Source organism: Propithecus coquereli, unplaced genomic scaffold (assembly GCF_000956105.1).
Source record: "Propithecus coquereli isolate 6110/MARCELLA unplaced genomic scaffold, Pcoq_1.0 Scaffold269, whole genome shotgun sequence".
Lineage (NCBI taxonomy): Eukaryota > Metazoa > Chordata > Mammalia > Primates > Indriidae > Propithecus > Propithecus coquereli.
The window spans coordinates 853,731-868,164 of record NW_012148274.1 but is presented as its reverse complement, the minus strand read 5'-3'; the positions used below and the strand labels follow the sequence as shown (position 1 = coordinate 868,164).

The following is a 14,434-nucleotide window of genomic DNA, read 5'->3' as shown; positions in this document are numbered from 1 at the left end:
TTTTAATGACTTCTGAATTTAAAAGCATTTACCCTCTCCCTCTCCCAAAAATAAAAAGCACTTACCTGTTCCCTAGCCCAAGATTATAAATACGCTCCTAAATTTACTTCTAGTACTTTCAAAGTATAGTTTTTAAATTTAAATCTTTAACGAGTTTGAAATTTATGTTCATGTATGTTATGAGCAGGAATCCAACCATAGATGGGCCCAGTTGACCTAACACAGTTCAATGATTTCAAATGCTTCCTGAGGATATTCTGAATCCCACTGATCAGTGTTATCAATACAATCCTCTTCTAATTGGTATACTTTCATAGTATGTTTTACTGTCTGGTAGAGCAAGTCTCATATGATTCTTCTTACTTTAAGGTGTTTTTCTGGCTCTTATATATTTATACTTCAGGACAAATTCTAGAATCAATTATCAAATTCTAAAACAGCCTTTGGGATCTGGTTTGGAAATGTATTCACAGTAGACTTTTAGGTGAAAAAAAATTGGTTTACAAATAATCTATATAATTCCATGGCCATTTTGTTTCCAGAATGTATGTGTATATATTAAAACAAAGTCCCAAAGAATATATGACAATGTATTTGCAGTGCTTATCTCTAGATGATGGCAATGTTATAGGCGATTTTTTTTCTTAGTACTTTTCTTTCTTTTCCAATTTTTTACATTATTTTTATAGCACTTTTTAAATCAGGGACAAATCCTGACAAAATGTTATTAAACTAACATGTGTATCCATTAGTAACCTCATGATTATCTCCTTAATATAACAGAAGCCAAATGAGAATAAAAAATATTTTGTGGGAAATAAATATGTGACTTGTAGAGAGTGAAGTGCAGAGACCTGGCTCAGAGTGTAAACCCAGTTGTCTAGAATATTCCTGGGAAAGATCGAGATGGGAAGTTGAAGCGACCCAGCCCCGCAGCCTTCGGCTCCGCATGGTTGACTGCAGTTCCACTGCACAGACCTGAGGGTTTGTAGCCTTTTTACTTGGCAGCATTTCCGGGTTTTCTGTGCAGCAGATTTACAAGGCACCTGGCCTCCGGGCTTTCCCCATTTAAGAGATTCTTACTCGTGCGACACGGTCAGATCTCGAGATGCGCCAAGACTTCGCATGGCCTAAATCTAGCCCTTGAATGTCCTGATCTTTCAGTCAACAGTTAGCAGAAGGGAGATTGCTAGGCCTATTTCTAACTCTTTGATATATTTGAAGAAACACCATGCTAATTCTTGGCTCAGAGCATCTAGATGCTAACAGCAGTGGAATCAAAACTTGGTTCTCTTTGCTTTTCAATGTATATGCTCTTTCTGGGCGATCTTATCCATTTAATAACATCAATTACAATAATTATAACATCTAACGTTTATCAAGGTTTTTCCGTGTGTCAGGCATTGCTCCATGCTCTGTATGACTGTCTCATTAAATCCCTAAAACAACTCTGTAAGTGTTGTTATTGCCCCATTTTACAGATGAGGAAACCAAGGCCCAGAGAGGTCAAAGTCACATAAACTAATAATTGGCAAAGCTGACATTGAAACCCAGGCTGCCTAACTCCACAGCCTGTGTTCTTAACTATACACTGTACTCAATTTTTAATTTTCCTCCTTTAGTCCTTAAAACCTGCTCTGGTTCCTGTATTTTCAGTCTTATTTGTCCAATTTCTCCAGGTAGAATTGTCAAAAATTATCCCCATTCTCCCTCACTGAACTCCACCTCTTGTCACTCCTGCTTTTGAGAAGTCTCAGACGCACGTGTCTTCCCCACCGTCCCTGGCCCTTCCTTGTTCTTAGCCCTCCCTGACTCCCACCTGGGCTGGGAACGGCAGCCTCCCTTGAGGTGTGCTTCCTTCCATGCAGTCTAACCTGTTTTCCTTATCTTCTGAGTTACCTTCTGAGAAAGTGGAGGCGATTGAGCCACTGTACTGTTCAACAACTCTTGGACTTCCTTTTTTGTTTTATTTTAGGTTTTGGTTTTTGAACCAGATTAAGTCTGAGGTCCCAGGCTTCAAATACACAGTCTGGTCCTATTGTGACTTTTCAGCTCCGTGTCTTGCCCTTCTCCACCCAGTCCCCTCCCCTGTGCCACAGCTGTCCTGAACGTTCCCCTCTTCCTGGGGTCTGTGCCGAGCTTGTCCCGGCTCTGCGCGCCTGCGCCGGTCTCTTCTGCGCAAAACCCCGTCTGTGTTTATGTCTCAGACGGACTCCTGTTCAGCTCTCAAGACCCAGATCACCTCCAGGAACATCTCGGACTCTCCCGGGAAGAACAGTCATTCTTACGTCTCCCCCATGGCTGTGCGGGGTGTCATTTATCTGTTCACGTAGGTGGCCGTGAACTTAAGTGCGCTTCAGGGCAAGGACCAAACCATTCGTCCTTCCACCCCTGGCGCACAGCAGCGCTCAGTAAGTGTTGGTTACAGTGCCTGAAGGAACGTTGGAGAGGGTGTTAACAGGAAATTGGAAATGTACCTACTCCTGAAAAGGGGACCGTTTTCTGTTTCTCAAAGCAATCTGCTTAGCTGACTTAGCAGCCCCAGATGGGGGGGGTCTGGCATACTGGGTAAAAGTGGCACGTAGCAGGTGGAGAAGTCGCCACACTGCGAGTTTCCGGCCCAGATTGCACCGAGGTCGCCGCGCCCTCCCGGCCTGCGCAGCCTGGCGCCGCGCAGCGGACGTTCCCCTTGGAGCGGGAGGCTGGGGCTGCGGGCCCCGCGCTGCAAATGATCGGCTTTGGGCCTCGGACTAGTCACTAACTTCTTTGGGCCTCATTTTCGTGAAGAAACGTTTGGTATTTACTTGCGCACTTTCCTTGTGGTTAGTTCTGATGCAGGGAGGTTTCACGTTTCTTTACTGATGAACAGTGATTCTTAACTCGGCACGAACAGAATTGCTTTGTTTTACCTGAAACCCATCTCCTGTCCCTTTCAGCTTCAGAGTGAGCTAGAGAAAGGTGAGCGGGACAACGCAGAGCTGCAGGAGTTCGCCAACGCCATCCTCCAGCAGATAGCAGACCACTGCCCCGACATCCTGGAGCAGGTGGTCAACGCGCTGGAGGAGTCCTCCTGACGCGCCGCGGAGCCGGGAGGGGAACCGCGAGGGACAGGCCCCCAGGGCCTTCGTGGCACCAACGCTGCGCCCGGCGTCCCGCCCCGCTCGCTCGCAGAGCGCGATTCCGGCACGTTCCAGCCCGTCATCTCCCTCCGGCCCTCTGCTTTGGACGCGGCCCCCACGCGGAGCTCCGGACGTCCGGGTGGGTCAGCAGCCGAGTCTCTCGAGAACTGCCATCCAGTCGTCCACGGTGGGCGCCGGAAGCTGGTGGCTCCGCCCTGCAGGGGTTGGGCAGAGAGTCCCCGCTCCCCCCGCCTTTGTCTGAGAGCAAAGCCTGGAACCTCCTCGGAGGTCAGCGGGTGGAGAGGCTGCCTCTCGCCGTCCGGAGAGCCGAGTGTTCACTGTCACAATAGGTGCTTTCTCCTAAAGGGAAAAAAATCTCAGAAAGAGTTTTAGAAAAAGAGAGAGTGGGCAAAGAGCAAACAGGGACAAAGAGAAACCAACTCCCCTCGCTGCCTCTCTGCTTCCTCCCCACGTGTGGCGTTTGTATGGGGAGCCAGGCAGAGGCCTCACCCCTGTCCTCCCCCAGGTCCGGGCCTCGCCCGCCCCACCCTGCCCCTCAGCCAGCTGTCAGCAGGACGGCGGGAGCAGTGACCCCAATCTCTCCGTGTGAGACCTTCGACCTTACCATAATTAGTTGTTAAGTAAAATGTCAATGGAAAGAGAAGAGAGGTTTGACATAACGAAGCCCCGTCATCCCTGCCTGCAGCTTTGCCCCTCTAGAAGGTTCCTCAGGCTGGTTTCCCCCAACTGTCTCTGGGATGCGCCTGCCCTGCCGGCACCCAGGCCCGCGCCTTGCTGCCCGGCGGGGGCTGAGGTTGAAGATCCCTCGCGCCCTTTCAGCTTTGCTCCTGACTTGCCCTCTCAGAACCGGCCTCGTGCATGCCTGGAACCTTCTTCCGGCACAAGTGAGGCTTCTTATCCCACACATTCCCGTCTCCGTGCTTTGATCCAGGGGGTATCTGTGCAATGCCTGCCGCGCACAAGTCACCACGTTCGGCAGCCGCTCTTGAAAGTCCTCTTCAGGGCAGGAGCGGTGCCGTGGGTCCCCGGGGCATGCCTGCTTGAGTCAAAGCAGCGAAAAGCACATCCTTCCCCTCCCGCATCTTAATAGAAGGTACCGTTTCTAGAAAAGTCTTTCATAAGTGAGCATTTCTCATCGCTCATGATAAGGGAACTGATAGGTTTGAGGGGCCCAGTCGCCTCGTCACCTATGGGGTACCGTTTGGTAATTGAGGGTGTTTGCTGTCTGCTGTTGTTACCCTCAGGGGGCCGTGGGTGGCTGCTCCCTGCCCATCTGCACGTGCCTCGGGACCCAGCCCGCTCCCCGTCACAAATCAGAGCGTTGGCCCCAAAGCTGCAGATCCAGTTGAAGGTGTTGGCACGTGGAAGGGCACTTTTCCCAAGCACAGACAGTGGCCGTCGTAAATAATCAGGTTCCAGGAACTAGACCTCCTCTGCCGCCAGCAGCCCACCAGACACTGATGTCTTCCGAGGGGAGTTGCCGGACACAGGTTCTGTCTTGCACTTTCCCCTCCCTTCCCCAGTCTCTCAGAGCCTCACGGTGCCCGTAGGTCAGCACGGCTGTCGGTGCGGGGCCTTCCCGCCACCAGGCCTAGACGGCCGCGTCCGTCTGTGTGGTCAGCTCTCCCGCCCCCCTCGCCCCGTGAGAGGCCGCGGGTGCTCCTCACCGAAGGCCCAGATGGCCTCTGCGTAAACCTCCTGCTCAGAGGCTTCCTCACCCACCGCCAGGCTGGCCGCAGGGGGCAGGGGCTAGTGGCAAGCAGTGGTCACTTGCGGTTAATGACCTCAAGTCTGTGTGTATTGCACTGCCCATAAGTCGGACAGAAAGTCCCAAGTACTTCGGGCCAGGGTGTTAGACTCTCCCCGTGTCCCCCATAATACAGAGAGCTCAGGTGTGACGACAGCCTTCGCAGGGCCGCAGCAGGACAGAGCAGGGAGCCGTGCCTGAAGCATGGCCCGGCCGGCTGGCTGTCCTGCAGCTGGTCAGGCGGGTCTCCCCACCCCCGTCGGGCCCTTGTTGTCAGGCAGGGCACCTGCACCCCCGCCCACGCAGCGCGTGACTGTCACTGCACCTCCTTCCTTCTCTCACCCTCCCCCGTTACCTCCGCTCCAGAAAACTTACAGAAGCCCTTTGTGACAAGTGCTTCTGAGCAGGAAAATCCCCGGGACAGACACCTCTGGGCTCTGTGAGCAGCAGGGAAGCTCCGTGATGCTTCCGGAGCCCTGATCTGGCATCTCAAGTGATGCGGGGACTGTGCGGCTGGAGTTTAGGGTGAGCACGTCCTGCCGTGGCGTCAGTGCAGTCTCTGGCGTTTGGAGTGTCTACTTAATCTGGACCACGCGCTGAGCACGACTCTGATCACACCAGGACTTGTCGTTCCATGACCTTCTTCCGGTATTCACGGTTTCACAAGGTCACTCAGCTGCTACTGACAGTCGGGAGCCTTGAAGACTCACTGCCGGATGCCGGTAACGCCCCCAACGCCCCCGTTCCACAGGCCAGTCCCCTCGCCCTCCAGTGCCTCGAGAAACACCCCAAATCAAGGTCGTCATGAACAGGGCGAGACGAGCGGGTATGACCCAGCCTGGGGCCCGTGACCGAGGAAGTGCGGGGCGAGTTTCTCATCTCGTGACCTCTGTGCCAGGCCCGACGAGTCACCGATGAAGGATCTGAATGGAAACTTGCGAGGACTTGGGTGCCATTTGAAATGGGAAAGATTTTAAATGGGCTTTAACCTACTCAGAAATAGGAATGGGAACCCCCAAATTCGCCTCAGCTCTAGCCGTCGCCCCTGCACCTAACAATCAAGATCTGAGTCGCCTCTCTCGTCCTTGCACTCGGGCTTTGGAAATGGCGGCCAAGCAGACTGGCCCAAGACCACTGCCGGCGTCGATGGTGGCCACGCGACGTGCCATTTTTGGTCAGTTAAAGTCTGTTCGGCTTCCCATGAGGAGCCCGTGGGCTCGCCCTCTGCCCAGAGTGAGGGAAGAGGAAGGGAACGTCCTCACAAAGTCCTCGTCAGCTGCCGAGGTCGTCCCTCCAGTTAACGGTCAGGCTTGTGAAGGAAACCAGAATCCGTCACCGCAGAATGTCACTCTCTGAGCACCCCGTCGTCGGCATTTGGATTTGCCGCTGGAGCGTCCTGCTCCTCCCGGAGTCCTCCTGGCCGCCTTCCTGAAGCTCAGGCACCCGCCGGCCACCTCTGCGGGAAGAGCGACGCAGGGAACGCGTCTCCGGAGAGGCAGCCCTCCCGTGGCATTTCCCGCGTGCCAGCGGACCCCGCGTCGGCAGCACCAGAGACTGTCGTGTCTGCCCCAACCTCGCGTCCCCCTGCAGGAGTGCGGAGGTGTGAGAGAGGGACGGGAAGAGGCAGACTGCAGAGCAGCAGCCGCGCCGCGGTGCCGGCAGGGCCCAGCCCCGGGCTTCTCGGGAGGGGACTCTAACTGTTGAAAGCAATGTTTCGAGAGAACCTGGAGTCCCCCGTGTGAACTAAGGGAACGCACAGGCGAAAAACACGCACGTGGAAATCCTTCTGAACAAAATGGCTGTCTTCACCGACTCTTTTTAAGCAAAAACTGTTTCCAAACTTTTTAGTGTCAAAGCCGTAACCAGGTGTCTCCTGACTTTTCCCATTGTGTTTGGCGAGTGCTGTGACCCTGTCGTAGGTATTTCTCCTCCGGACTCGGGGGCGAAGTGGTTTGGGGATTGATTTTGGGGAGCGGGTTTTCATCCCATCCCACCTCTGCTGTCTCTCTGCTTGTCGATATTGTCTGTGTTACTCAGAGAACTGGGGCAGTAATGTGTCCATTATTGAGATTATTAAAATATTAAGTAGTTGTAGAACTGAAAAGTTAAAGAGCTGTGTTTAAAACTGCAAACCAGTATCATGTTAATAAAGGAATTCAAGCTATGGGGCAGCCACACTCCTCCCGTCCTGCCAAGGGAGGTGGCAGCGGGGCTGGCAGCTCGGGAAACACAGTGGCCTGCTCCAGGCAGGCGAAGCCTGGGGAGAGAGGCGACTTCTGAGTCAAAGGAACGCGAATCTGGGGGCTCAGAGACTCTCAGTTCTGCCAGGATTTTCCTGCCCATCCTCAGGACTTGTCGGCCGAGGTTTCACAGTCTGTGACCCTAGAACCAGCCTCGCCCACGTCGGTCCCAGCTCAGTGTGCCCGATTCCCTGTGGTGACCTGGGCTCGAGCCCAGCCCCACACCAGCAGGCCGCAGGGCCTCGCTCCTGCCCACTTGGTGCTATATCACCCAGTGGCCCGTCCTGGGCGGGCCAAGCGCGGGCCAGCCTGCAGCCCGCGGTCCGGGCGGGATGCCGCGTCCTCCTGTCTCGTTCCTTCTGGCTTCAGGCCCTCGATTCTTTCCCTGTGAGCTTTGGGACCCCAGATCTCCCAGGCCAGGGCTGACGCTCTCAGCCCCAGAGGTGCCGCGTCGGGAAGGGATGCGAACCCTGCTGACGCCAGGGGATCTGCCCCTGGGCCGGAGCCAGCCCTCTGGGTCCCAGCTCCTTCCCACGCCACACCAGCATCGCGCCGTCCGAGGCGCAGCTAGGCCTGGCGAGGGCGCCACACCGCCAGTCTGGCCTGCCCGCCCCGTGGCAGGGCCAGCCCCGGACCTGCCTCGCACGCCCAGGTGTCCGGCACGGGCCGGGCGCACCCCCCTGGGCTTCGGAAGAGAAGTGCCAGCTCCCGCGGGGGCGGAGGGGCGCTGGGTGCTGCCCCCGTAGCTTGAGTTCCTGACGCAGATGCGCGCGCTGCCTTCACCCGTGCGTGTGTGTTCCTGCCGGAGTCGCGTTACTGACGGGATGACGTCACGGAGAAATTGTGTGATGTTCAACTTGGCCTTGATAATTATTGTAAACACTCTGTTCATTTTTTCTTTTGTATTCACAAACTAAATCCATCAGGAAATTATAAAGTTATTTAAAAATGATGTGCTGTGTCCTTTGAGTCGCGCCCTCGATCATCCAGGCGGGAGTGCCCTTACATGCTAGGAAGGCAGAAGAAGCCAGTGGTGCCCACGAGTCAACCCCGGCTGTAGGTAGCCCGAGGGCCAGGGCTGCCCGGGCTGGGGATGGGCGGAGAACTGGCCGCGCTCGGCCCTGGCCAGGCTGGTGCTTGGTCCACAGGCCCGAGGGTGGTCTCCGGGGGTGCGGGTCCCTCAGGCGCCTCTCACGGCCGTCCCAGCTCCCTGTTCCTTCACGCCCTGAGGCGGAGCCAGGTTCTCCGTCTCTGGTCTCGTTGTCTTCCAGAGCTTGGAGGAGGGCGTCACGGACATCCCGTCCTGAGAGGGCTCTGTTCAGAACCGGGACCGGGCTCGAGTGGGGTGAGTTCTGACGCGGCAGCCGGGGTGTGCGGCCGTGCCAGCCAGCGGGACTCGGGAGCTCCCGGAGGACAGGGAGGCGAGACCCTGCGCTTCCAGTGCTCATTTCTGCTTTGATGCTGGTCTTGGGCCTCGTGCGCAGTAAGAAACGATTTGGGGGAATTTCTTTATGAGAATTGCTTTTCTGCTCGGCGTCCTGTCCGAGTCTACCCCAGAAGGAACCAGAGAGCCTGCTTCCTGTGCTCCTCCCTCTCCGTGGCCGTCCTGTCGCCTGCGGGCACTGGCGCGGGACAGTCCCACGTATCCTTCCTGGGTCTCCCGGGGCCTGGTGCTGCCCTGGCCCTGTCTCCAGCCGGAGCAGCCGCCGGGCGCTTCTGCCGGGCGAGGGGTGCTGGGAGGCGTCGCTGGGCCCGGGGCCGGAGGGCCGCGCTGCTCGTGATTCCATCGCACGGAGCAGGCAGACGCGTGTCCTCCTGCACGGCACGAAGCCACAGCCACCAGCAGACGTGTCCACCGGAAGCTGCCAGATTGCACTGGTCGGCTGCTCCCGGGGTTCTCCAGTCATCTCTTTTTACTATTTATGTCTTCACTCTGTGGTCCACAGCACCCAGTCGCGGACAAGGGGACGCAGAGACCGCGGGTTTAAGGAACTCCGCGAGAGAACTCTGAGTTGAGAATTCCAGCCACTGACATGGCTTTTTCTCTGAATCGGGAAGAGACCACTGTTTTATTTTTTTTATTTTTTTTTTTTTTGAGACATAGTCTCGCTTTTGTTGCCCAGGCTAGAGTCAGTGCTGTGGCGTCAGCCTAGCTCACAGCAACCTCAAACTCCTGGGCTCAAGTGATCCTCCTGCCTCAGCCTCCCGAGTAGCTGGGACTACAGGCACGTGCCACCATGCCCGGCTAATCTTTTCTATATATTTTTAGTTGTCTGATTAATTTCTTTCTATTTTTAGTAGAGACGGGGCTCGTCTTGCTCAGGCTGGTCTCGAACTCCTGAGCTCAAACAATCCGCCCGCCTCGGCCTCCCAGAGAGCTAGGATTACAGGTGTGAGCCACCACGCCCGGCCGAGACCACTGTTTTATTTTTGAGGTGTAATATCTCAAGCCACCTCAAAAATGACAGAGAACTGGTCGGGCCCTGGGGTGGGGAGGGGTTCAGAGGAGGCTGGTCTGGGATCCATGAGCTTCCCAGACGTCCCGGAGAGAACCTGGGCCGCACCCATGGTGCCCGGAGCCGCTGCCTCGCCTTCCCCTCTGGGAATTAAGGCCGCCTTCCTCCATGCCCCGAGTCATAACGAAGATAAGACAGGATTATATTTGTCCTTTGTGAAAGCTCCTTTAAGAGTGCAGAGTGTAAAATCGCTTTCTTCACGTCCGCAGTGTGCTCGAAAGTGCCCCGGTGTGGGGGGCCGCGGGGCGGAGTGAGACAGGCCGGCAGGGGTCGGGTCACCGTGGCGCGGGGTGCGGGGCGCGGGGCGCTGGGGGCTCTTGGGCCATCTCCTTGTGCATGTTTGACGTTTTCCTGAGTAAGTTAAACATTATCGTCCGTCAGCCCTGCTGGCCCAGTCACTGCACGTGGATCTGCGTTCACGCGGGTCGCTGTTTGCACCCCCGAGGTCCCCGCGCCGGGGCTCCCAACCGTAGCCGTGGTGCCTGGCCACCTGCGGCACAGCGCCGCACGCTTGGCACCTCATTTCATCTCCATGGCAATCCTGGGAGGCAGGTGCTGCCGTCCCCATTTTAAAGATGAGGGACACAGTGGACAACGACTCTCCCAAGGCCAGACGTCGGGAAGGGCTGAGGCTGGAATTCACAGCCAGCTCTCTCCAGGGCCGCTGTTCCTTGACCTGCTGCTGCGGCCACTTCTCGGGGAGCATCCGGTCTGGTGGGGGAAACCGATCCCAGTGAGCTGGGGCGGGAGCAGGCGAGCAGGCAGTGCCCCTCCTCACGGATCCCCAACTTGGAGCTCGAAAGACGGATTTTGCCAGCAAAGGAGTTCAAGGCGAGGGGAGGCAGAAGAGGCAGCACGAGCAAACCAGGGAGGCAGGAAAGGGTGTGGGAGCGCGAGCGGCCGGGGCAGCAGGCAGGGTTCTCGCTGCCCGGCTGGGGAGCGCGGAAGGGTGTGAGAGGAGGCCGCGTGGGCCCGGGTGGTGGCAGGTCCCCAGTGCCCTGGGAAGGGGCCGGGCCCGGAGACACAGCCTCACAGCGCGATGGTCCCAACCCCTCCCCAGGGGCTGAGAAAGAAAGGGAAAGACCACACAGCCGGGCATGTCCGCTTTGGAGAGGTACCAGCCCCGCCGACCCGCTGGCGGCTCCCGGGCCACAGGCAGACGGGCGCGTGGGAGGACAGGGCGGCGGAGGCTCCGTCGGGCAAGGAGACGTGACAGTTCTTAGCACGACCATTCCTGCGTGGCAGGCAGGCGGCCCTTTTCAGAGATGGTCATTCAGTCTTCAAGTCTGCGTGGTAGGTATTACTCCCCCTGCTTTTCTGATGGAGAAACCATTAACACAAATCAAAGATTGAGTCGTCCAGCTGCACGGCCAGCAAGCAATGGACCTGGGCGCAGAGCTGGGTCCCTCAACTCCAAAGCTGCCTCTGCCGGCCTTGCAGGGCTCCGGGTGTCAGGGCACACGCGGCTGCGGGTTTTGGAGGACAGAGGGAAAGAGGATGCCCGGCTCAATCACCATCGGGCGGATGAGCCACCCCAGGACTTGGGGCTCAGTTAGGCTCTGGGCGCCATCGATTTCCGGGAATCCAGTGACCCAGTGCTGTGCGTGTTCCCACCTTCGGGCCCGGATGGAAAGGAATGACTGTGCAGGCTTGGTGGTGCCACGCCAGCCCTCCCGTCCAGAGACCACCGCTTACCGTGGCATCCTGGCGGAAGCTGCTCCCCGCATCAGCGGTAGCTGCGGGGTGACGGGGACACCCACGGCCTTGTGCTGGCGCCAGCTGGGAGACTCTTCTTTCCCACGGTTGCCGCGTGCTCACGCTCCTCCCCCTTCCTGAATTAGCTCTCAGCCCTGTCCTGGCTCCTCTGGCCCCCCGGTCCCAGCCCCTCCAGCTCCTGCTCTCCTCGGCCCTGCCAGTGAGGGTGAAGAGCTCGAGCCACGTGCCCTCGGAGAGGGAGAGTCGGACGTGTGCAAAGAAAACGTCCATCACATGTCTGCAAAATTCCCACGCCAAAAAAACGCCTCTGGCATCTGATAGAATTCACACGCAAGAGACAGTTCCCATTTGTTCATTACGGGCTTGAGTTTCTACAATGATAATTTTATTCTTTAAGGGGCTGCTGGAAGCGAGGCTGTGGTGGGAATCTGCAGCCCTAACCAGCGCTTGGAGCCGTGTGCAGAGGCCCCGGCTCCGTGTCCCCAGGCTGCTCACAGCGCGTGGGACACAGCCCAGACAGCAGGACTCCCGCAAGCCGGTGCTCCCGCCCCGCGTGCGGCAGCCAGGGCCAGGCCTTGAGCAGCGGCCTTGGGCGTGCAGGGCAGGCTCCAGGGTGAACGGGTGACCGGAGGGGCTCCACATTTTTCCATCCTGAAGTTTTTCTTTCGTTTTATCCTAAGTATTGAGGTCTGGCTTTTAGGAGCCACCATCTGGCCCTTTAGGGACAAAGAGAGCACAAGAAGCCAGTCAGCCTTCCTCATGAGAATGTCAGCCCAGGGTCCCGTGGGGTTGGGCCCAGAGAGGCTGCGCGGCCCCCAGGGAGGCTGCCGCCAGCTCCATGGGCTCCCTGCCCACCCGGGCACAGCTGCTTGGGCCCACGGGGGTGGCAGGGAACAGGTGCCGGTCCTGCTGGATGGGCGAAGAACCAGCTCTCGATTTCGGGGCAAGGGAGGGCCTGCACTGCGGGAACCTTGGCCTCGAACAGCAGAGCGGGGGCGAGGAATGAGGGGAGGCTGAGGCAGGAGGCTCGCTGGAGCCAAGGGGTTTGAGGTTGCTGAGAGCTAGGCTGACGCCACAGCTCTCCAGCCCGGGCGACACAGCAAGACTCTGTCTCAAAAAAAAAAAAAAAAAAAAAAATTTTCCAAGCCACTTCAAAATGTAAGTCATTTTAGCTTGGAGGCCATAAAAAAATGGCACTGGGCTGGATTCGGCTTGGGAGGCACAGTTCGCCAACCCCCGGCTTGGAGAACAATCCGAGGAGACCACGATTTCCCTCTTGTTGCAATTCTGCACGGCGGGCAGAGTCCTGGGGGTGGGGGGGCCTCTCCGCGCAGGTCGTGCTGCGTGCTGCCGGGCGGGGTCCGGGCACAGGTGTCACGAAGACCGAGAGCTGAGAGTGTCTACACTGCTGTGGAGAGGAGGGAGGTGCACCTTTGGAGCAGCGTTCCACTGAATCCACCTGGTCCCGTTGCTACCCTGGACCTGACCCAACCCACGAGAGCAGAGACGGAAGTCTGGCCACTTCGCGACGTCCCCACTCCCTTTCTCTGCCCCCCTCGCTCTACAAAGCCACATTAGTCTCCAGAGTTACCAGCCTGGTCTCCTCCTGCCAGACCAGAGAACAGCAGGGACAACCGAGAGCTCAGCTTCGGACAGACGGCGGCTGGATCCTTCCCAACAGCCCCTTTGCACGGCCCCGCGGTGTTTTCGGGGCGACGAGGTCGGATGTTAGAACCCCAGCCTGATTCCTGAGCTCCAAGCCTCAAAGACACCCAAGACTTCCCTCTGAAAGTCACGCCTCCGAAAGCAGAAGTCATTTGGTTGGAAGCGTGTAACTTTTAGGTGGGATGGAGTTAGTTACAAACGGAAACGCATCCATTCTCTCAGAGAAAGCAGCGCGACGCTGGGCACTACGAAGGTTAGCATAACTTTGAGAAACGAAGCGTTGTTTAGATTTTCCTGTCAAACGCACCTAAGAGACAAGTAATTATTTCGCAGGAAGAAGTTAATTTTAGTCGGCTAGGAATTACATGCGGAAACGCATCCATTCTCTCAGAGAAAGCTGGTAGACACTGGGCAATTTATAGGTCACCCCTTGAGCAGATCCCCTCAACGCGTGACCGTCTGGGGGTCACCAGAGCCCTGGATGCTGGTTCGGAGGACGCGGGGACCGGACAGGAGAGGCGGCTTCTCCCGCCCACTGCCTCTGACACGAGCTCGTCCCCCCGGCAGCCAGCCGAGTGTCCCGAACACCCTCCTCCCCGGCGTGTCTCCGGCGAGCCTCCGCCCAGCACGTCACTCACGAAAGGCCACGAGGTCAGGCCCGGGCGGGCAACAGCCCAGCCCTTCCCCCGCCACTGCCCGGTTCTTCTTCAGTTACGCTTTCTAGAGCTCCGGCCTAATTCGCTCGTGCCCCGCGACGAGCAGGCCGTGAGCGCCCGTCTGAGCTCATTCCAGACTGGGCTGGAAGCTGGAGGAGCAGAGGCGGCCGTCGAGGAGGCTGTAATTGCTAAAGGAGATACCGGCGAGGAGGGCGGCGGGCGATGGGCTGCTGCTGAGAGACTGCGACTCGAACTTCTCCACAGAAGAAGAGGAAGACACGGGAAGACCCCGAGCCCCCAGCACCCCGGCAGCGACGGCGTCTGAGGCGCGGGCACGCGGCGGCCACCAGGGCGTGGCGGGCGATGCCAGCTGTAGGCGTGGGAGCAGCCCTCAGTGTCAGTGGCAGACTGGACTAAGGACTTTTGAGAATATGAAACCGTGTGAGCTTCACCGTCTGGTTAGGAAGGTAAAACTAATCATAAGTACACATTTAATGTCAACATAAGGCCACATGTAGTAAGTTTACAATAAACTCAGGCAACAAGCCTGCACCGAGTGCCGACCATGTGTGCTAGAGACCCACGTTCTTGTTTCAAAACAATTATTTATTTAAGATTGACAAAGAATAATCGTGTGTATGTATGGGTGCCAGGTGGTGTTTTGATCTGTGTATAAGTTACAGAAAGATTCAATCAGTCTAATTAACGTATCCATCACCTCACTAACTTACCATTGTTTTGTGGTGAGAACACT

The 14,434-nt window shown here is 57.0% G+C and overlaps 1 protein-coding gene across 1 annotated transcript in view; it reads left to right on the top strand.

Annotated features, from left to right (window-relative positions):
• Window positions 1-8,075, top strand: part of LOC105812921 (ELKS/Rab6-interacting/CAST family member 1-like) — a 66,997-nt gene extending 58,922 nt beyond the window's left edge. The window contains exon 3 of the mRNA XM_012647482.1: window positions 2,937-8,075. Within this exon, the coding sequence (XP_012502936.1) occupies window positions 2,937-3,074 (138 nt within the window). The 3' untranslated portion in view covers window positions 3,075-8,075. The remainder of the gene's footprint in view (window positions 1-2,936) is intronic.
• Window positions 8,076-14,434: the final 6,359 nt, after the last annotated feature.